The sequence below is a fragment of the Branchiostoma lanceolatum genome, chromosome 3 (genome assembly GCF_035083965.1).
Source record: "Branchiostoma lanceolatum isolate klBraLanc5 chromosome 3, klBraLanc5.hap2, whole genome shotgun sequence".
Classification (NCBI taxonomy): Eukaryota; Metazoa; Chordata; class Leptocardii; order Amphioxiformes; family Branchiostomatidae; genus Branchiostoma; species Branchiostoma lanceolatum.
In genome coordinates, this window is record NC_089724.1 from 3,977,581 (window position 1) to 4,000,496 (window position 22,916).

The 22,916-nt window shown below is 44.0% G+C and overlaps 1 protein-coding gene across 2 annotated transcripts in view; it reads left to right on the forward strand.

The window, feature by feature from the left end:
• LOC136429766 (LIM/homeobox protein Lhx5-like) overlaps positions 1-22,916 on the forward strand; it is a 121,015-nt gene that overhangs the window by 78,368 nt on the left and 19,731 nt on the right. For both annotated transcript variants that reach the window (XM_066419734.1, XM_066419732.1), the window contains exon 4: positions 480-642. In XM_066419734.1, the coding sequence (XP_066275831.1) occupies positions 480-642 (163 nt within the window). The remainder of the gene's footprint in view (positions 1-479; positions 643-22,916) is intronic.

Below are 22,916 nucleotides of genomic sequence, written 5' to 3' on the forward strand. Positions count from 1 at the left end.
ACTATGCGTACTGAACATCCAAACCAATAAAACTATATGTTTTGACCTATGTGCTGGTATAGCTAACAGCAATTGTAGTTGAGCTTCAACTTGTTGAAGTAAGGAATTATTTACATACAGAATCAAAGTACCTGATGGTTAAGCTTGTGATTTACTGAAAAAAAAATATTAGTACATAACATGAGATTCAGTCTGAGTTAACACGTGAGGTAGTGTGGCGTAACGGCAGGGTGCTCGGCCCAAACCCAGCGGTTCCGGGTTCGAATCCCCTGACGCCAACGATGTTGTGCCCTTGGAAAGGCACTTTACACGACTCTCCTCACTCCACCCAGGTATATTGTTCTGTGCACGTGGCACTGTTGAAATAAGTTATGAAAAACTTGAGTGCAGTGCCACGTCGTCCTTTTCTGTCCAAAAACGAAGTAAAAGATGTTTAAGTTAAGACGCGAGTCTAACGTGATGCTATTGTCGTGTTTCAGGTGTGGTTCCAGAACAGACGGTCCAAGGAGAGACGGATGAAGCAGCTGAGCGCGCTGGGAGCCCGGCGGGCGCAGTTCTTCCGCCACCCGAGGAGGATGCGCGGGTTGGACGGCAGTCCCGAGCTGATGGGGGCGCAGTACGGCTTCTACCAGGGAGAGATAGGTACGTGCTGCAATGTTGAACCTACATGTACACATATTAGCGAGGGAGAGATAGGTACGTGCTGCAATATTGAACCTACACATGCACACTGATCTATTCAGGGAGAGATAGGTACGTCCTGCAATGTTGAACCAACATATACACATACCAGCCAGGGAGAGATAGGTACGTGCTGCAATATTGAACCTACACATGCACACTGTTCTATTCAGGGAGAGATAGGTACGTGCTGCAATATTGAACCTACACATGCACACTGTTCTATTCAGGGAGAGATAGGTACGTGCTGCAATATTGAACCTACACATGCACACTGTTCTATTCAGGGAGAGATAGGTACGTGCTGCAATATTGAACCTACACATGCACACTGTTCTATTCAGGGAGAGATAGGTACGTGCTGCAATATTGAACCTACACATGCACACTGTTCTATTCAGGGAGAGATAGGTACGCCCTGCAATGTTGAACCTACATATACACACTGTTCTATTCAGGGAGAGATAGGTACGTGCTGCAATATTGAACCTACACATGCACACTGTTCTATTCAGGGAGAGATAGGTACGCCCTGCAATGTTGAACCTACATATACACACTGTTCTATTCAGGGAGAGATAGGTACGTGCTGCAATATTGAACCTACATATATACACTGTTCTATTCAGGGAGAGATAGGTACGTGCTGCAATATTGAACCTACATATACACACTGTTCTATTCAGGGAGAGATAGGTACGTGCTGCAATATTGAACCTACACATGCACACTGTTCTATTCAGGGAGAGATAGGTACGTTCTGCAATGTTGAACCTACACATGCACACTGTTCTATTCAGGGAGAGATAGGTACGTCCTGCAATATTGAACCTACACATACACACTGTTCTATTCAGGGAGAGATAGGTACGTGCTGCAGTGTTGAACCTACACATGCACACTGTTCTATTCAGGGAGAGATAGGTGCGTTCTGCAATATTGAACCTATATGTACACACTGTTCTATTCAGGGAGAGATAGGTACTTCCTGCAATGTTGAACCTACATATACACATACATCATATTGTTATGATGAATGGCTTTGAAACATGTTCTCATTCTTCAGTAACAAGGTCAAGGTACAGAAACAGAACATGTATGTTTAAACTGGGAGATCTTCGGAGCTTCTGGATGCTTGGAAGATATTAGTTTAGGGTTTTGAAACTTTGACAAAGTCTGAAACAGTTTGAAAACGTCCAAAAGAGTTCATCCCAATCTGGACGTTGGTCGGTCGGTACGAAGTTTTACAAGGTTTTCCATGTAGGACCGAAAATCTCAAGTTAGTTGGTAAGTAAGGCCTTGCCAAGCATCAAATTCTGTACAACTCTTCCAGACTTGTCCCTGTTCAGACTTCTCTGTTTCCCAACTTTGCACTACGTCCCCATCAGTCGGTGTCCCAGTGCAATTGGATCTGATCCAGGCTAGTCCTGGAGATGGTGTACCCGTGCCCCTCTTGCCCCGTCCTTGCAGCCGGGCTCTGACCGGGCAGTGCTGAGTTATCCCTCCCTGAGTCCCTATCGTGACACCGGGGATCACATGTCACACCTGACCCAGTCTGCAGGTGTCCTCGAGCTCCTTCCCTCCTCACCTCTGACCTTTAAACCCAGTTGTGACACCGGGGATCACATGTCACACCTGACCCAGTCTGCAGGTGTCCTCGAGCTCCCTCCCTCCTCACCTCTGACCTCTTAAGACACCAAGGGACCACTTCAAAAGCTGGAAATTTTCTTAAGACCAAATTTTGAGCAGCAAACATGTTTTGTTTGGTTCTACTCACTATTACCTTACCAGCGAGGAATGTCGTCACTGATTTACCACCTTACCACGCTTCACATTGCCATCTCGTGTGTATATGAGAGTTATCTACCAATATGAGCATATCAAGCTGCTTTATTTCAACAGCAACAGCAATGGTCATTCATTTCATGTTTCAGACCAAGTGCTGGTCATCATTTTCAACTTAGAAGCCCTAGTTCACAGCAATTTTGAACTGTTTTCTATCGTAGGTATTAGCATATTTCTGGTAAGCTAGCTCTCACGATCTCCCTCTGAGCCGGTAAGCAAGCCTGTGATGGTACGTCTGCTGCCAGTGGCAGTCAGGTGACAGCTCTAAGCTGGATATCAGAGCAGGTAAACAAGTTTGTGAGTGTGACGGTATTGCCTGTGGTGGCTTTTTGGTGTTTTGTCCCTGCAGCTCAAACCGGGCTGAGTATGTAAACAAGTCTGTATAGTCACGACTACTGCCAAGCTACTAGTGTCGTCAGTTGACAGTTCGAATATTGGACACTTTTTGTTACTGCGCCTCTCAAAAACAAACCTGTGGTTGTATTTTCTGTGCAGGTTATTTGACTTTTTGTTCCTCTAGCTCAATCGCAACACGTAAACAAGCTTAGCTAGTGTCACCAGTTGACAGATCGAATATTGGACACTTTTTGTTACTGTATGTAGCCCTCAAACAAACCTGTGGTTGCGCATTGTCTCGGTTGGTTATTGGACTTGCTGGAGATGCTAGTTGGAACTGGTAAACAAGTCTACGGTGGCACGTTTGCTTTTATAGTACTGGCAGTTGACATGCAGGTAATTTGGGCTGTTTGTTCCTGCAGGTCAGAGATGGATGTCTGAGCAAGTAAACAAGCCTGTTGTGGTTATTGGGCATTTGTCCCTGCAGCTGAATGCTGGATATATATCAACAGTAACAATCCTGTGAGAGACGGTATATTGCCTGTGGTGGTTATTGGGTGTTTTGTTCCTGCAGCTCAGAGCTGGATATCTGAGCATGTAAACAAGCCCTGTATAGGCAAGACTCCCGTCAGGCGGCCCGCCGGGTGCCAGGTGCCGTGAGTTGACAGGCGGGTTATTGGGCTTTTTGTTCCTGCAGCTCCCTAATCCTTCCCGTGATCCCCCGGCTCTAGGGCAGGATTTACGCGCACAATGTCCCGGATGACGGACGTTTGCGCGCAGGTGCGGCGGGTACAGGCGGGTCGGGCCGGGGCAGAGGCGTCCGTCAACCCGGGAACGATTGTTACACCGTAAATTATACTCCTGGTTAACGTTGTGTCTTCGTTTGAAGACGATAACGTTGCCTTGTTGAAATGAAACTGTCGAAACATCAGCTATTATGTTGCTCCTTGGTTGTGATTGAAAAAAAAAACTTTTGGGCTGTCTAAGTTTCAAATTGAAATTCTAAAGAAAATTTTAAGATTCGGCTGGTTCGAAGTTGACGATTGTTACCGCATATATTAAACTCTTGTTTCATGCTGTGTCTTCGTTTGAAGATGATCACGTTGTCTTGTTGAAAACTCTCAGTCCTGGAATTTGGGGGCCATCTGATTTTCCTGAACTCAATTTTCAGGAATGATTTTAAAAAGGTTTAAGTTAGTTTGGTCCGGGGCAGCGGCGTCCGTCAACCCTGCAACGATTGTTACACCGTAAATTATACTCCTGGTTAACGTTGTGTCTTCGTTTGAAGACGATCACGTTGTCCTGTTGAAAACTCTCAGCCCTGGAATTTTTGGGCCATCTGATTTTCCAACTCGATTTTAAGTTTGTTCGGTCCGGAGCATGCAGATCGTCCGTCAACCCGGCAACGATTGTTACACCGTAACTTATACTCTTGGTTAACGTTGTGTCTTCGTTTGAAGACCATACATCAATTTGGCTTGTTGAAATCTTACATTTTAGATTCGATTTTAAAGAAGAACGGAGTAGGACACCTGATAGCTTAGTAATGATCGCTACGCCGTAAATTATACTCCTGTTTAACTCTGCGTCTTCTTTTGAAGACGATCTCGTCGGCTTGTTGAAAACTCTCTGTCTTTTGGGGCCGTCTAAGCTTAATAATAACGATTGTTAACACATAAATTAAACTCCTGTTTAACATTGTGTCTTTGTTTGAAGAATATCATTTTAGGCTTATCAAAAACTCCAAGTCCTGGAATTTTAAATTTCAAATAAAATAAATGTCAGATTTAAGGAAATGAAGCAAAGTACAGTCTGAAAGTGCCGTTAGAAATTACGTAACCCGATTGTTCGGTTCTGAAGTTGTAAATTGTTCTCCGTATAATAAGCTTTCTTTTCTAACGTTATTACAAACTCCTCGCTTGTCAAAACCACGCCGCGCGATTTCCTCCTCATCGCGAACGTGCCGTAAAGAAGAAGGGGTTGAGAAGTTCGGGCCACCGTTCATCAATTTCGAACTTAACTCCGCGTTCAATCGACCGCTTTCGCAGCTAATTTCTTCCCATACGGATAGCGTACATGCGGATTAAGCAGATTTCATTACGATAACAGCCGCGAAACGGATCGAAGACGGCCGTATATCAGGGCCTCGGACGGCTGAAGACACGTATCGGATAATCAGTGCGGTGTAATGGGCCGGTGGGTTCGGAGGGAGATACGTCATGGGGCCGTCTGTCGGCGGGTGGGGAGGGGGGAGTGATAGACGGGACAGTCGTCTTGCCCAGCCTCGGTAGAAGGCTTCACCACGGGACATGGGGTGTTGTGACTGGTGTTAGGCTCAGTAGAAGGCTTCATAACGGGCATGGTGGAGGGGAATGAACGACGTGACAGTCGTCCTGTGACTGGTGTTAGTCTCGATTAGCAGGCTCCATGACGGGGCAGTCGTCCTGTGTCTGGTGTTCGTCTCGGTCGCAGGCTTCACCTCGGGACAGGCGTCCTGTACATGGTGTTAGTCGCGGTTAACAGGGTTCACGATAGATTTGGACGATGGGTGTGATCGACGCGACAGTCAGTCGACAAGAGAGAGTGACTGTCGTCCTGTGGCTATGTTAGCCTCGGTTAGTAGGCTCCACGGCGGGCTCGTTTAGCAGGCTACACCGATGATTTGCTTATGTAAATGTACTGTTTTCTGATTGCTGCCTTTCTGATTAGATTTATACTTCAAAATCGCTATTAGAACCCCCGTCCACCGTCCTATGACAATCGTTAGCCTTCCCCAACAGGCTTGGCGTTAGCAAAAGGTGTTCATGTGAAAGGTGTTGCTGTCGTGTTCTGCTGTCGTGCACACTTTTTGACGCATCTTGTGAATGCTTGATGCAATTATCCCCAATATGATGTCGTCAATATGAAAACAGCTGTGACAGAACCTGTCTTCGAGGCTACAGGCTAGACCAGCACGGTACTGGGAGCGTGCAGCATCTCGGGGATCCGCGCGTCTTCAGCGCCGCACGGGTCATCAAGGCCCGAATAATCGGAGGACGAATCGAGAGCTATGTTCATCATGTCGGCGCTCCGGACGCGGATGATGGAGACTCGCTGGTCGATAAATTCAAATCTTAAACCAGACAAATGTCGGGAAGGGAGGACAGCCGGCCGCACGGCGTGATGGATAGGCTCAGGCGGAACAGAGAGATAGGCGAGCCCCACTGGCATCCCATGCCGGGCTAGCTCTTCAACCAACACCAGGTCCGCTCCAGTACCTTAAAAAGCCGCTAGGAGACCCATTATTGAACTTCACCTTCGTTTTCTGGACTCTTACTCACCTATCAAATATCATAAGGATCCATCCACGGCTTCTCGAGTTATGCTGTTCGCACAGCCACACACACAAGCAGACAAACAAAGGGCACATAAAACCTAACCTTTTTGGCGAAGGTACATACAGACTATTAAAAAGTTTATAGAAAATGATACATGGAAGTGGTAGGAGAGGTATGGACAAAGAAGACCTAAACACTGCCCGCTAAGTAGCTTGAAACAAGACATAACGGATTTCATAGTCTTAACTTTTGAAGTCATAGATTTATCGCTTTTATCATAGATGACTTAGTTGGATAGATCCATCACTGAACTATTGACGTAGGACTGTAAGCTTAAACTTCGTAGTGGAAATACCATAAATAAATGGAATGGGGTTTTGATTCCAAATTCGGAACTCTTCTGCCGTTGTTTTTGTAAAACTTTGAGACGATAGACTGACAAAAATTGATGTTTTTACAAAGCTACAAACATAAATTGATACCCTCAATTTCTCCATGGCTAAGTAGCTTTGCGAGTCGTCATGTGTGTGTGCTGTGAGGGGTGTGTGTGTGATGGCTTATCTGTATTAGTATTGTGAATAATGGTAGTTTATTATTCCCCAAATCTCCCAGTTGTAATACGCGTATTTGTCAGAATTTAGGCAGCCTTCTCCTCGTCAGGCGGAGAGGCGAACATGTCAGCAGAGTAGAATGAGTCCGGACGTTCCCATTATGTCTGAGATTGGGTAATCCCGGCCCAGAGGCGCTCATGATACCTCACGTCACCGGTAATCAGCCTGAATTGTGTTCCCGGATTGGGAAAATGGACCACCGGAGGCGTAGCGCCTCGAAAAACGCGCAGAAAAACGGCGTCCTGGATGGATTCTCGAGTTAAGGAAATTTTCTGTCGACGGTTCGAGGTAATGAATTGGTTTTCCCGATGCTCGAAAAAATGTGATTGTTTGCCTCGAGCGCAGGGAGCTAATCTTCGCCCCAAATTGACCGCAAATTGGCTGCATTCTGCAGTTGCCACCGAAAGAGTTGTTCTAGCGCGTTAGGGCGACGCGCTCCCCATTTGGAGATGGTGAAAATCTTTTATCCTAAACGAAAACCCTAATGGGCCAGTTTGGGAAGGGATGAGTAAATTGTCTTTCACAATTAGGCAGATTGAGGGAGCATCGGCAGCGGCTGGTGACGATTAAGCTAATCTTCTGTTGACAACTAAGTTATGGCTTCATAAACGGCGCTAATGAGGAAACCGGGGCGGTTACCGAGCAGTCTGGCACGCAGCGAGGGCACGTGTGTGTGTGTGTGTGTGTGTGTGTGTGTGTGTGTGTGTGTGAGTGTGCGTGCGTGCGTGCGTGCGTGCGCGTGCGTGTGTGTGTGTGTGTGTGTGTGTGTGTGTGTGTGTGTGTGTGTGCGTGTGTGTGTTCGTCAGTCAGTTAGTCAGTCAGGCAGTAAGTCAAAGATTGAGTGAGTGAGTGAGTGAGTGAGTGAGTGAGCGAGCGAGCGAGCGAGCGAGCGAGCGAGCGAGCGAGTGAGTGAGTGAGTGAGTGAGTGAGCGAGCGAGCGAGCGAGCGAGCGAGCGAGCGAGTGAGTGAGTGAGTGAGTGAGCGAGCGAGTGAATGAATGAGTCAGTCAGTCAGTCAGTGAGAGTGAATGAGTCAGTGAGTGAGTGAGTGAGTTTGTGTGTTTCTACTATGCTGGAATGCACCTTGACTACATTTCCTTACACAAATTATGTAAAAAAAAACGTTGACAACAGGCAAGAATCATTGTCATTTATGATCACTTTACTTATCAAGTTTCTCACTTTAAAGTAACAAGAAGTTAGGAAAGATTCTTGTGGCAGACGAAGAAGTGTAAAAAATATGTAGAAGAGGCAGTTCCGAACAGACGCAGTTCTCATGGTTATAGAAGTCCGTGACGGCCGTGGCTGTTGGAAAACGTCATGCCAGTCCGTCAACCGGTCCTGTGCCGGCGGAGCCGTGAAGCGCGCCTGTATAATTTAGTAGTCGGTACGCCTGACGGAGCTCAGTGACGCTGCCCGTGCGTTCTGATCTATTAAAAATGCATAGATATCTCAGCAGCGGCGCTGGCAGCCTGGAAAATTCATGTTTTCCTGTTTCGGCGCGTGTTCCCGTGGGAGGATGGGAGACTCCCCGTCACGGAGCGTGGTTCTGTCGCTGATCGCACTTGTGACGAAACAAGCGTCTGTTGCCAGCAACGCGGCTTTCTGGAAATTGGGGGAAAGTTTGCAGCAAATCTCTTAACTTGTGCAATGGTCTAAGCGGTAGAGCGTTCTCTTTGCATTTGGAAGGCTTGGGGTTTAACTTCAACCGAATAATGCCAAAGACTTGAAAAATGGTACATGCTGCTTTCTCTACTTATCACTCGGTACTGATGAGAAAGAGTATTTGAGTTGAACACACACCATCATTTCAAAACACAACGAACGTTTCAAGTATTTGTCAAATATATGACATCTGTCTTCCATTTATTGGATAACTCCATTTGGTTGTCCGCACAGGGAACTATACCGCAGCCGCCGTATATGGTATGTCATATTGATAGCTCTAAGTTTCGCTCATCCAAAAGTGTCAAAACGCATTGACTATTATATAGCATTCACCTTTCTTTCTTCGAATACTTTCTTCCTTTGCTTTGGTTGGTTGCTTGCGCATGTAAACAAAAGAGCCATACTAAAATGCATTAGCGAAGACTTTGTAGACTTTCAGTCCTCAAGTGAACTTCACCCAGGTGTAAATGAGTACCTAGCTCATCTAGGGTTAGGAACGTCCTTCGGATAGGACGTTAAATGGAAGAGGTCCCGTGTTTGGGGAGAGCCACACCCCGCGCACGTTAAAGAACCCACCACACCTTTCGAAAAAGAGTAGGGGCATGCCCCGTTGTGAGTTGATCAAACGTTACAGTCTGGGCCGGGTTGACATCTTGAAAAGGCGAAAGTTCACCTGTTATGTCAATCATTCCACAAATGTGGTAAATCGAAATAAATGAATAAATAAAAACAACATCAATACCAACACACAACAACAACAAGAAAAGAAGGACACAGACTAACAAAACTTCCAATTTAACGCAGTGTCCGTCTTGTTGTTAAAGCTTCCCAGGTGCAGTTCGGGGGCATAAAATTTATGTCAGCTTCATGTTAAGCATCCGATTTTAACGACGACATTTTACTACCGCAGGGTACGGGTATGATTTTTAAAAGTCAACAACAAAATAGCTCGTGTTATGAGCAACCCTCGTGCCATTTCTAAATACGTCGTAACTCCTCCACAGTAAACTTCACCGTTAAATAAAAAAAAGTAAATTAATAGCCTTATGTACCCGTAAACCGTACCAGATGTGGTATGGAAAAGTTTGGGAGCGTTACATAAACCGCTATCTAACAAAGACTTTGTAAAAACTCTGCGTAAACCATAAAGTTGTAAGCACACAACATAAAAACGTATATCAAATGCTATCTGACTTTTTGACTACCAGTGATAAAGATAATATGCCCATTACCATCTGTATGTTTCCCCACATTGATATAATATCACATATATCATAACAACCTTTGTTCGCAATATCTATAAAATAACGTGTAAAAACAACGACTCGTCCCAAACCCATTTACAAATCCGTAGCTTCCGACTTCAGCTGTTCCACCTTTAACGACGCGCGGATTTTTTATCGTTTGGCTTACTGACTCACCGGAGCTTCTTTTGATTTATCGCCCGCCGTAACATGTGAAATAAAATATTAAACTATGAATATACAATGAATGGGGATCAGGCCTAGCCTGCCACGCACCATAAAGCCGGGTAAACGACTGTACGTCCAAATCACCTGAGCGAGTAAATCTACCCGGAATCACTTCGTCTCCTGCAAAATAGTCTGGCCGAGTATTTCTTACGGGATTATCCTGAGACGGCGGACCGGTTTGTGGGAGATAGATACGATAAGTTTTCTCTCAGAAGAAGTGAGCGGTGTTTCGGCGTGCGCAGTGCAGGCCAATGGATGGAGCGAGTTCGTTAATTCTTCGGACCGCTTCCGACTGCTCGTCTGAGCGAATCGATTTGCATGAAAAGTTTCCAAACTTTGACGTATCCAGAAATCGCTTCGGTTTAAAGAAATAGAAAGGCGTTCGTACCGTAATGCGTTTCAAAGAAATTTTGGGGAAATGATGAAAGGGCTTCTACTTTCTTAAATCTGTAGTTTTTTTGTTTGTGTAGAGGTTGTTACAGCAATAATGATTTGATAATCGCTTCCACAAATGTACAAGGCTGCGCTGCTGACTCTCAAAGTTCCCGTGTGGTTAAAACAGGGGTTGCTTCTCCTCATGCTCCTTAACCGTATAAATATGCAATTTAGATGTTCTTGTTGTTGTTACGCTTGGCTAAGTCTATGAATGTTTGAGCATATGTATGCGTACGAGCGCATGGGAGGAATAGCGCAGTGCTTATTTCGCTCAGAGAAGTTATTCTGGAATTTCTGTCTCCTGCGTGCAGCGCATTCAAACACAACCTCTGCCGGGGTCATGCTGTATTTCTGTTATTCAAAACATAATAACACAGCTGTAACACAAAAATTACTCTTATAGACTGCCATTTTGATACTAAGTCTTGCTACCTCGCCCCTCGACACATCATACTCTCAATCAGCAAGGACGACGACGAAGACACAATTCGAGAGACAACCCTCTGAAGCAATCAATGCATGACGAATGCAATTGCATTAAAACATGACATCGGTGAGGTCGTGTTGTATTTGTGTAATTCAAAGTAAAATAAGACAGATGTAACACAAAAATTACCCTTATAGACTGTCGTGTTGATACCTAGTCTTTCTACCTCGCCCCTCGATGCCCATACTCTCAAGTGCACAGCAAGAACGCGGATGAAGGCACACTTCGAGAAACAACCCTGTGAAACATGTTCGCTTGACGAATGCAATGCATTACAACATGACATCGGTGGGGTCGTGTTGTATTTGTGTCATTCAAAGTTAAAGTTGACAGTTGCAGCACAAATATAACACATTAAGACCGTCTTGTCGACCTGCAACTTCCTTCTAACTACGACCATATTCTCAAGTAAACTACAAGAAAGCAAGGACGAAGCAATGCGAGAAAGTACTCACTAACCGTAAGTCACTTTCTGGCAGTTCACTGAAATGGGCGTTGGCTACCCTAGCAACACATAGCAACCACCTTTGACCGCAATTTTCACACATTTTCCCCATTGTTCGATAATTACCCCCTCTCCACCTACTGTGAAAACTTTTCAGGTGGGGTGCCGCTGGACAGGCCAGGCTGCTACCTGGCACCCTGGGGAGTGTGACTGAGCTTCATATATGGCTGTCTGGAAAACCAAGCTAGGATGTGTATTCTAAGAAATCAACAATGGGTTCAATTTTAAAACGTTTTCCCGTGTTTATAAACTATTTCTAGCCTCTTTAACTTCTCTTGAAGTTGGATAGATCCACATATCGACTGTAAAACACACACGTCAAATAAATGGATAGATTCACACGGAGCAGTTGTTTTAAATGAATTGAAATACTTGTAGCCAGACATACAAGACATATAAAAGTTGCCAGATTGAACAGGGTTGATTGGCGTTCAAGAGGAGATAGAAACTGCACTTCCCGCTGTGTAAACCTGTAACGTTACGGTCTTGTACCAAACAGAATGCAATAATGAGATTTCCTTGACTTATTAAAAAAAAAGGCAGCTGCTCACTTGCGTAAGATACGCTTTTACAAAAACTTGATGAAGAAGGGATCCAAGACTCGAATCAATAGAAATGGACTAGCTGGAGAAAAAAACATGTCAACAAACCAGGGGAGCCATGCCACCCCCTCCTGTTTTGTTTCCCTGCACTGACTGAGAAATGTTGACACTTAAAGACCCCAGTAAAACTTAACTATATAAAGGCTGGATAATGTAAACTAATATTAGGCTTCAGTGTGCTGCTGGCAGCCGTGCAGTGCACATCAGTCGAGGCCTGCATGGGACAGTTTACCAAGGGCAAGTTACTATTCAACTTGTGTTTGAAATAACAACAGATATCAGAAATGAAAGTCTTGATATTCATCAAGAAGGACACTTAGCCCAGAAATAAAATAATGACAACAATGGCGTGTGATTTAGTTTGAGACATCGGCTGACAGTTCTGTGTACAGCTCTACGGAGCTCCAGTCTATACTGGTTTCTTAGACTGCAAGTAGACACTAAAATTACAAGTCATATTTCTAGACACACAACTACCAAAGCTAATGTGGGGAAGACATTTTCAAATTGGAAACGGAGTTACAGTTAGATATTCTGACACTATATTGTATCTAGGTGGGAATACACGTGTTAACTTTTCGCTTTGTTAGTTTTATGATCACCAAATGCATCGCTGTCATTTGAAAAGTCTTCAAAAATCTTCTGATCATAATTTTCTTAGCAACCGTATGTGTATCTATGTTGTACTTTAAAACTTTGAGATAACATAAAGAGAATTATTGTTTGTACACCACCTATGCTTGAGACCATGTTTGTGAATTGTTTTTAAAACCAAGCCATACTGTGTCTGGCAGGTAAGCCACTGCCAGGTAAAGCTGTGAATAAGCGTGAACAAGCCATTGTTCTGCCCAGGTAGTCTGCTCTCCTACTGTGAAGGTGCCGTGTCAACAACTTGATTGGCCATATTGTTCACAAATCATAACAAGAGTCCGTAGGACACAATTCTCCGTGAAGTATTTATAGTCTGTAAATTTTGGGTGAGGTGTTTGTTCATTTCCTTTGCTAGTGACCTGCTCAGCTGTAAGCAAATGGATCTTGATGTAAGGTGTGGAATCACAGACAATTTATTTCTAGAGCCTGGAACTTCAAGAGCAGGCTGCTGTCGTCACACCCGTAGCCCGGACACTGCAGCTGCGCCTCACCTCGTCTGTGCGATACCCCTACTAGGGGATTTACAGACTATGAAATAGAAATAGAACTGAAACAGGATGACACTCAGGCTAACTTAACATACCCATTCAGCAACGGAATCGTGGATTGTATGTGGTGCCAGGTGTGAAAAGTAGCCTCCACCAGGCCCTCGTATAGTCCAAGTAGTGTTTTATAGCAAGTAAAGAAAATGTGTTTATTTATCTTTTTCTTTCAATACAGGAGGGGTCAACCTGCTGAAAAGTACGTTTTTACAACATGGCACAGATAGGATCTAGAAATTCCGGGAAAAGTCACAAATTTAGATCTAGATGGCTTCTTTTGAAAATCAACGAACCATTCAGCCTTACGACTAAAATGTTTCAGAAATCACAAATATGCAGTAAATCCTCTTTCCACAATTTATTGCAGGCATGCCTGATCTATAGCTATCGGCCTATTTGTATTATCGTAACATTTCTCGAAGGTCAAAGGTCACCGGATCTTTGAAAACACCCGGAAGTGACACAGTCTTGCCGCGGCCTGCGCGCACTATTCTGAGAGAGATATCTTAACAATCTTTCATCCCCTGCGTAAACGTTTTATATTGTCACAGCCTCCGTAATACAAACTACAAGTGTGAGAAGTTTGAAGGTCCAGAGATATCCCATTTTCACACTGTGCGTAAAAGTGCGACGGCCGTTTCGTGCGCCAAACTAGTATGCGACCTGCGATTGTACACGGCATACTTAATACACAGACTGAAGCTCACTCGGCACATGTTCGCAGCGAAAACTCACAATTCCCGTTGCCGCATTGGTATGTAACTTGGTATATCGCTAGCTAGGTTGCGTGTGGTGATGCACGTTGTCTATTTTACAATGTAACAGTGACTATACGATCATAGCAAGTAGGAAATTTTCGTACCCCGTATCTGCCTGAAGTATTGCAGTCAAGCGTAACGGGTTATAACATGGTCGCTATGCCAAGACAGTGGCCCTTACCATTAATTATAGGGGTGCAATTTCGATATTGCATTGACGATAAAAGTAGTTACGGCGTAACAAAGACATTGTGCATCACCACGCCGAACCAGGCAAACGATATGCCAAGTTACACACCAATGCGACAACGGGATCGTGAGTTATAGCTGCGAACGCGCAAACAAATGCATTCCCAATACTCCCAGAAGGAGGTATTCCTCCTTCCCGGAGTAACAAAGAGATCACATTTCACCTCTGGGGATGCCAAAAGTCCTTATTTTGTAGTCTATTTTTTAATCAAGTAGTGCATGTTCAGATAATGTCATTCCAACTTACAAAAAACATGGATGGAAAGAACACATGTTGCGCAATAATCTCTCGTTGAGACCATTGTTGTGGAGGATTCCAGTGCTTAGCTATGCCTTCATGAATATTTCCAATGGCCTATTTTTGTCAATTTTTTAAACATATTATGAAAAATATTTGTTCTGATTATAGTAGTAGACATGGCCTCAACGGGATGTTGTAGAGTGGTCTTCGCTGAATACGTACATACCAAATTTGTCTTAAAAAAGGATGTCTGTGCGATGCACATAGTGTTTAAAGGTAGTTATATTCTCAAGTGCTTATTATATTAATATTGAGATATGGATAATGTATGTGTGAAGTGAATGTGGTCAGATCACATCTTACTAATATGCACCACCAAAACATGTCAGCAATTCCGGAGAAAAACCATCAGGTAAGCGGGTACTAGCCATGAAAGTCGGGGCAGCAGTTGATTAGGCTGGAGGCTGAAAAGTGACTTACGGTTAGTGAGTACACTGTGAAGCAACTTTGCATGACGAACGCAATGCATTGAACCATGATATCGGTAGTAGCAAAACGAAGCACTGCAACAAAAAGATGACACAAAAGGGACTTCACCTTTTCGATATGTGAACATACTACTCAAGCACACCACAAGGATACAAAGGAAGACGCATTCCGAGTAACAACCTTTTGAACTAAGTCTACATGATTCATGACAAATGCAGTGCATATCAGTAGGGTCATGTTGTAATTGTGTCGCTCAAGGCAAATGATACAGTTTCAACGCAAAGATGACAAAAATGACTCTATGACTCTAAGTTATTTCTATCCATACTACCCAAGTACACTGCAAAAAAGCAAACAATGGCGCAGTTCAAGAAACAAACTTTCAACCAAGTCCGCATGACGAATGCGATGTATTAAAACACGATATCAGCAGTGACACGTTGTATTTGTGTAATTCAAATGACGAAAAGTGACTCCAACTTCTTTCTATCTCCAACCATACTCCTCAAGTACACGTCAAGAAAGCAAACGAAGACGCAATCGGAGCAACAACCTTTTGAACCAGGTCCTCATGACGAATGCAATGGTTCGTGTTGTATTTGTGTCATTCAAAGCAAAACAAGACAGTTTCAACACATAAAGACTGCCTCGTCGACCCAGCCTCTTGCTAGCTACACCCCATGAAAGCAAACGAAGACGCAATCCGAGGAACAACCTTTGAACCAGGTCCTCATTATGCGTATTACAACTGCAATGCAATGCATTAAAACATATATCAATGGGGTCATCTTGTATTTGTGTCATTCAAAGCAAACTCAAAACAGTTGCTCCTTCCAATCTCCAACCAAACCCCTCAGCTACGCTTTAAGAAAGCAAACGAAGACGCAATCGGAGGAACAACCTCTTGAACCAGGTCCTCATGACGAATGACGCAGTCAGTCGGTGCGCAGGTACGACACGCCCCGTTAAGCACGGTCCGTGATTCACCCTACAAATCTTCCTCCCCTTGAGCCGCCCGGAATCCCCGAAAATCGCCCCAATTCCAAGTCAAACTATCCCTCCCTGACCCCTCCGCCCGGACGTTATTTGTTTGCCTTGATAGCGGGCGAGCCAATGGTGCTCTAACGCCCGTAATGGCGCGGTTTTGTATTCTGTTTATCATCAGAACGACTTCTATTGTGTTTATATTCATAGTTTATTCCCGATATGGCATTTTTGATCACTAGTTGGATAACCTGGACATGATGCACGACATGATAATGTTATACTGTTCGGTCTTAACTTCATGGGGATGCTCGGTCTCAACGACTTTATCGATGCGTCTTATTACAACAAATGTACGGAGGGTTTACCGGGATCCCAACAAACGGAACTCATCTCGAAAAACTGCACTTTTATTTCTTTCCTTATCAATTAGACTCTCCAGAAGTCTTAACTCTGTGCGACAAAAATCCACTAAAGGAAAATGTCAGCTTAATTTCGCTAGGTGGACCATCAAAGTTAAGTCGGAGACGAGGGGTTTGTTTTCTTCTGTAATTCTGTAATTAATTTTTAAGAGTGCATTAAGGGCCTTTCTTACGTTTCATTGCCTCGTTTATAGTCAAGACTAAGCAACAAATCTGGAGACAAATCTCTATCTTCATGGCTACCTTGTCCCTCCGACGACCTGGACAGGTCGAGGGGCTAGTTATGGTAGGCTGGGAGTCAACGTTTGGGCCGTTAATACTCACATAATGCCACATTAACATGCAGTCCGTCTATAACGCTATATCATCTGACCAACTCTAAAAGCTGCAGCTCTTCTCCGTTATGTTTTGGAGTGATAAAAGTACTTACGATCCAGATTTATGTAATACTAACTACTAGTATTGAAGAATAGCTAGGTGCACTAGTTTAGACTCGCGTGTGACTCTGTCTGCAAGAGCTGCGCAAGGGACTGCAGTACTCCCAAACGATGAAATCATGAAGATGGATTGTTCCTCTCAAGTTGTATTTGATGATCGTATTTCTGCGTGTTGGAAGTTTTTTCCTACCTCCTTCTCTCTCACTAGACTACTGCGTGATACATCACTCCATGTCTGCCCATCGCGCGCCCGCTGCCTTTTCTCCCCGCCGCTTGCCGGCCTCGCCTGGAGATAGGAGATAAGAAGAACCAAATCCACCCCGAACGCAGGTCGTTTGGGAAGATAAGCCCGCCTAGAGATAAAATCTCCGGTCCGCCTGACCGCGCTTTTCTCCCGTACACCACAAGAAAGCGCCGTTCTCCCAACTCCGGCGAAAACCACGGGAGAGATGTACGGGTTCTTTCAGGCGCCTGAATAGCGATCGTTCCTGGTTTGGAGCGTTTCTATTATTCTCGTTGCCACCTGTTTTCATACGGGGGCGAGAAGACTGGGTTTAGCTAGAACATGCCTCTCCGTCTTGATAGTTCTATTCAATACGCCACGTAGTGTCTGTGAAGCGATAAACGGCAGAGATGGGTGCTCTGTGCACGTGTGCTTCGTCAATAGAGACGGTACGGGTGTGCTTTGAAGCAGTTTGGTTATTTTGGGCGCCACGCATTCTTATGCAAGAGCAGGAACTTTCTAACACAACATAGCGCTTCTTGATATAGATTTATGCGTCTTACCCAACTCTGATGATACCACACTAGAGACATCTGAAAAACATGATGCTTGATGAGCATTCCTGCTATTTTAGGCTACCGCGTTTCTCCAAGCAGATGCGATGAAAATGCTACATGAACGAAGCTACTCTCCAAGCAGAGCATGGGTTTCGGCTGGTTGGGCTTTCTACTTTGTCATCTTCTTTTTTTTTTTTTAGAAAGCCCGACAAAAACGCCTGAAAACACGTCAAAAACCAGCCGAACCCTATGCTCTGCTTGGATAGTAGAACGAAGCCGCATTTTAGGGGTCCCAACAAAACATGAGCGAATGTTTTCGAGTTGTTGTTTATTTAGCCCTCAGTCATCAGAAATGTTATTTTTTACATAACTCATATTACTTTTCAGTCAGCACATACCACTGTACAAGTTACATAGTGCATGTGTATGCCTTTGAGTGAAATTGTCAGACAGTCTCTTTATTCATTTGCCACGATTCACGCTTATGATTAAACACATTTCAACTTTTATCAAGATATTGAAAAAGCTATTTCAAGACAGCGGCGCTTTGTGTCAAGGTAACAAAGTGATTGCCACATGATTCACATACGTGTAGTTTGGATTTAAGCTGCTCGGATGCCTGTAATGCCTACCCATCAGAGTAATGCCTACCCATCATCTGAAATCGGGGAAATCTCAGCAAGACGTTTTGGCTTATTCTATGTACAAATCCAAACCAACCATCGTTAGCCTCCCCTCGTCATCCTTGTCATGGGGTGTCCCTTTACCTCAACTGGTAGCAGTCTCACAGTTGAGCTCCTGGCTTCCAGTTAGTTTGCAACCGAGAGACTGGGGCAAACCCTGGGACAGGACATCTCGGTTGGGGCTGCACCCGTCTTTCGGAAGGGACCTTAATGTGGGTCCCTTGTTCGAGGAGGTGCCTCGAGCACGTCAAAGGGGAAGAGCTAGCAAACCCTCCCAGTGAAATATACCCTGCTTCTGAGACAAGAAGGAAACTTGCTGACCTATGTGCTAGTAGGCACTACTAGCCTCCACCAGGCCCTCCTACGGGGGTACGGATCGTAAAATTCGTCAAAAAAGGAATAATTAGAAAGGGGAGTCAGTCCACGGTAAGGTTACACCCCCCCTTCGGTCAACCCGGTTGGTAGACAAACTCCCCTGGCAAATTATTCTCCCTGTAACCAGCGTAGTTAGAGACTACTAGGTGAACAACAGCAGCCCCTTGCCATATCGTCATGGCGGAGGTAATGATTTCATCAGCGGAAGAGTAAGTTCAGTTTGGCGTGTCCATCAGGTCGGAAGAGGACATCATCTGGTTCACTAGAACACGTCATCAACTTTATCACAGTTCGCGGTGAGGGTCTCGCACATCAGGCGCTTCTGCCTTATCTGCGCACCCACCGTACATTCACTTGGCACCACCATGTAATTTCTCCCACCCTTTTTTCTCTCTCCTGCTATCTTCTTGAGAGAGAAGCTTCGGTGAGTCCCCGAGGAGACCCTTCGTCCTTATCTGCCTCCTGTGTGCGCGGAGAGCCGCTGCGGCTACCGGTGCCGGGGGAGCGCCTGATAAGGGTGAAGGATGCGGTAGATGTCTTCCAGCAGAGTAATATTTGCTATCTTTTTTCGAGGTCACGCGATAGGCATTTTTTTCGACGATGTGGCTTGAAACTTTGTGGGGCGGAAATTATGAGTTATTATTTCTTTTATCAGTAAAGATAATGCCTTTTCTTTCGACGATGAGTGAGGAGTATGTACTTCCTGACTGTATATTTCACGTTGATGAATTTGATGGGAACGTCACAGTTCAATTCTTCAACGTTTGTTTTTTCTATCGGAAGTTGAATAAGAACAAATAATTCAGCATCATCCCAACTGATTCGTCTTCTAAACCCATATTCTCTATTACCATTAGTTATTTCGATTTCACATTAGCTTTATTTTGTCTAAGATCTCTTTCCAAGACGAGATCCAAACAGCATCTATTCCTTTATCCTACGTACTGCTTTATAATTGTCTTTAACTTTAACTGATTTTTAGGAAATGCGGACCAAAAACTTCTGTTCAAAAGACAAGCACTTAAAATCACATTGGATGCAGAGATACGGTCTATGTAGACAGATGCGAGTTTCCCAGCGTCCTGGAAATACTTTCTTTAAATTCTTTTATTCTCTAAACTTCTCTATAAAATGTGTTAAACTTTAACTGATTATTAGAAAATGCGAACCAAAAACTTCTGTTCAAAAGACAGGTAACTCATATTCTTTCAAATATAACTTGTTGGAAATACTGTCTTTGAATTGAGTTTTAAACCACTATTCCTAAATACTATCTATACCAGTCCTTTAATCTCTAAATTTCTCTATAAACTGTGTTCAACTTATTATTTGGAAATGCGAACCGAAAAAAAGTTATAAGTCAAACAGACAAGTAACTCATATATTGGTTGACTTCCTTATAAAATGTAAGTAATCCTTCACTAAAGCTATCTATTCCTTAATTTTCTAGACTCCTCTATAGTATAAATTGCGTTCAACGTTAACTGATTTTTAGGAAATGCGAACTAAAAACTTCTGTTGAAAAGACAGGTACTCTAACTCATATCGAATGCAGAGATGAGGTCTATGTAGACGGATGTGATGTTTCCCAACTGTATTTTTGTTCTCTAAACTTCTCTTATAAAAAATGTGTTCATCTTTAACTGATTATTAGGAAATGCGAACTAAAAACATCTGTTGAAAAGACAAGCACTATAACTCATATCGAATGCAGAGAAGAGGCCTATACAGACAGATGCGATGCTGGAAGTACGGCTGGACGTGAATCGTAATCACTTTACTCCTCCATTAAGCTTTAGCCCGATAAGATCGTCTGATCTTCCCCGGGTACGCCCCTTTAATTTCATCCACTGCACCAGCCGCCTCGCTCCACAAACCGGCACCGCGATAACTTCTCGCGCGAGATCTTCGCGAGATTTGGCGCCTCGCGGGATTTGGCTGCGAGGTTAGGCCATGTTGATTCGATCATATGGATGACATCATCTGGGAATTCCAAAACTGATGCGAGTGTGCGAATAAAAAAAGGGATCAGGAAGGTTGAACAAATATGACTAAACACACAGAATATGGTCTAATGGTCTAAAAGCAGATTTTTTTTGGGGGTTCTTTCACATCTTGACACAATTTGACTTTGGCATTCTACGACAGTAGTATCCGTGTTCCGAAACATATTGCTCTCCGTTTGTGTTGTTCCATGCTATTATAGAAAATAAAGGCCTTGACTTGACTTGATAGAGTGCTAGCTAGGAATTCGTGGAGAGCAAAATCCGTTTTTCCGACAAGGAAACATATATTTCTTGCTATATACGGCATATATTTGCTGATTTTGCAGCTGCTTTGGTCGAAAACTTTATTTTTGGAAACAGACGAAATTTTGATGCGCACTTGGATGTTATCCATAAAAGCGAATTAACATGGCCCAACGGGCGGGGATGGTGACGCATGCAGAAGCGTCAGCGCATAGTTCTTTCACGAGTCCCCGACAAGGATCAGAAGATTATTTCATAATTGCGGGTTACTTCCTCCGCCGTAGGGCAGGAGCGGGCTGATAGAAACATCTGCAGCCTGCTCTCTCGCGCCGCCGGGGAGGCGACTGGGCAGAATTAGGGTCGCAAAGTCGTTTTAAAGGGGCCCAAAGCAATATTAGGGCCCCGTCACACTTGTGCGTATATTCAAGTGCGCGTGAGTTGTGTATTAACATTTTTTTTGTTTAAGAAAGGTTTACGGGGGAAAAGATGTTTTCTACTTTGACCCACCGTTGTGCAGCCTAGTTATCAAACCAAAGAAATCACTTCTTCGGCTGCAAACGTAATCTAAACCAAAAACATGTTACGACGCAATCCATGCGGAGTTGCATATAGGCACAGGTGTGACAGGGGCTTTAGGGCCCAAAAAACGGAAATAGAAAAAAAATGCTGAAATCTTTATGGTAGTGACATTTGCTAACACTGTTTAGCTCATTTCGGAAGTAATAACTTTATATTTTGAGCATTTTAAAACCTAGCAAATACGTGCCATACGATGATCGATCCCCCTAGTTTCGCGAGCCTACAAAAACCCCAGCGACTATTTTCAGTGAGTTTTCACATCACAACGACGTTTTTTTTTTTTGCATTTGCATCATGGACGTCGCTATGCATTGTGATAGTGTTGTTTGAACAGACATGTGCAAAGCGTAAAATATAATTTTTTTTCACCTTTAAAACTCGTTGAGCGACCTGTCAAGTTTTAAGTCGCAGCGATGTCGCCACCCTATAGTGCAATGTAGGTTTATGGTAACTTGACAGAATTTGGGTCGCAAAATCTTTTCAACTGACACGTTTGTTGGGCCGAAGGGCTGCAGCTTAGGGGCGTTAGCCACAACGGACTGTTTTTCATTCCCACATGAATAACTATTGAATGTGAAAAACCTATTTTAGCTGCGAGGGAAAGCTTGTCATGACTCGGACGATGTTGTCAATATTATTGACGGGATATGCTGTTTATCAAATGGGTCATGACATTATTGCCTTATTGCACGACTTAGAATGCCGTATTACTTCTACTTAGACAATGGTAACTGAACCAAGTATGCTACTTTTGGGGCTGTAGTGTGATAATGTGACAGTTATGTATTAGTAATCTACTGAGAAAACGTCTCCATTGTTGGTTTTGGCAGAATGTGTTCGTGAAGAACACTTTGAACTAGACCTCCCGGTGGGCATTTTAAAGAATTGTTAGGGATTCCAATTTCCTGTAGAACTTGTGCCTTTTTCAAGTTCAAGGTGAACGGCGTTTTTAAAAATCTGCACAAATCCGATTTAGGTCGCAGCGAGGTTGTAGCGCGGTCCCCGTCTGGTAGAATTGGGGCCGAGCTCACAAGGCCAGCGACACAACTCCGCATCCCTGTTTTGTTGTCTTTTCAGTCATACATTTTGCATGATGTTCCAATCGTGTGTCATCAAGGTCGCAGTTTAGATCGCAGCAAAGTTGTAGCGCGATCGCCGTCAAGTATAGAATGGGGCCTAGCTCACAAGGTCAGCGACACAACCGCTCGTGTACTGTGCATGTGAATCAGTAATTGTAAGGTACCCCAATTTCCCCCAGGAGTCTGTGTCTTTTTCACGTTCAACGTGAACGGCTTTTTTAAACTGCACAAATCCATTTTAGGCCGCAGCGAGGTCGCAGCTCGATCGCCGTCTAGTAGAACTGGAGCCTCAGAAAGGCCAGCGACACAACACCTCGTGTACTGTGCATATGAATCAGTGATTGTAAGGGACTCCAATTTCCAAAAGAGTCTGTGTTCAACGTGAACGGCTTTTTTAAAATTAAACTGCACAAATCCAGTTTAGATCGCAGCGAGGTTGT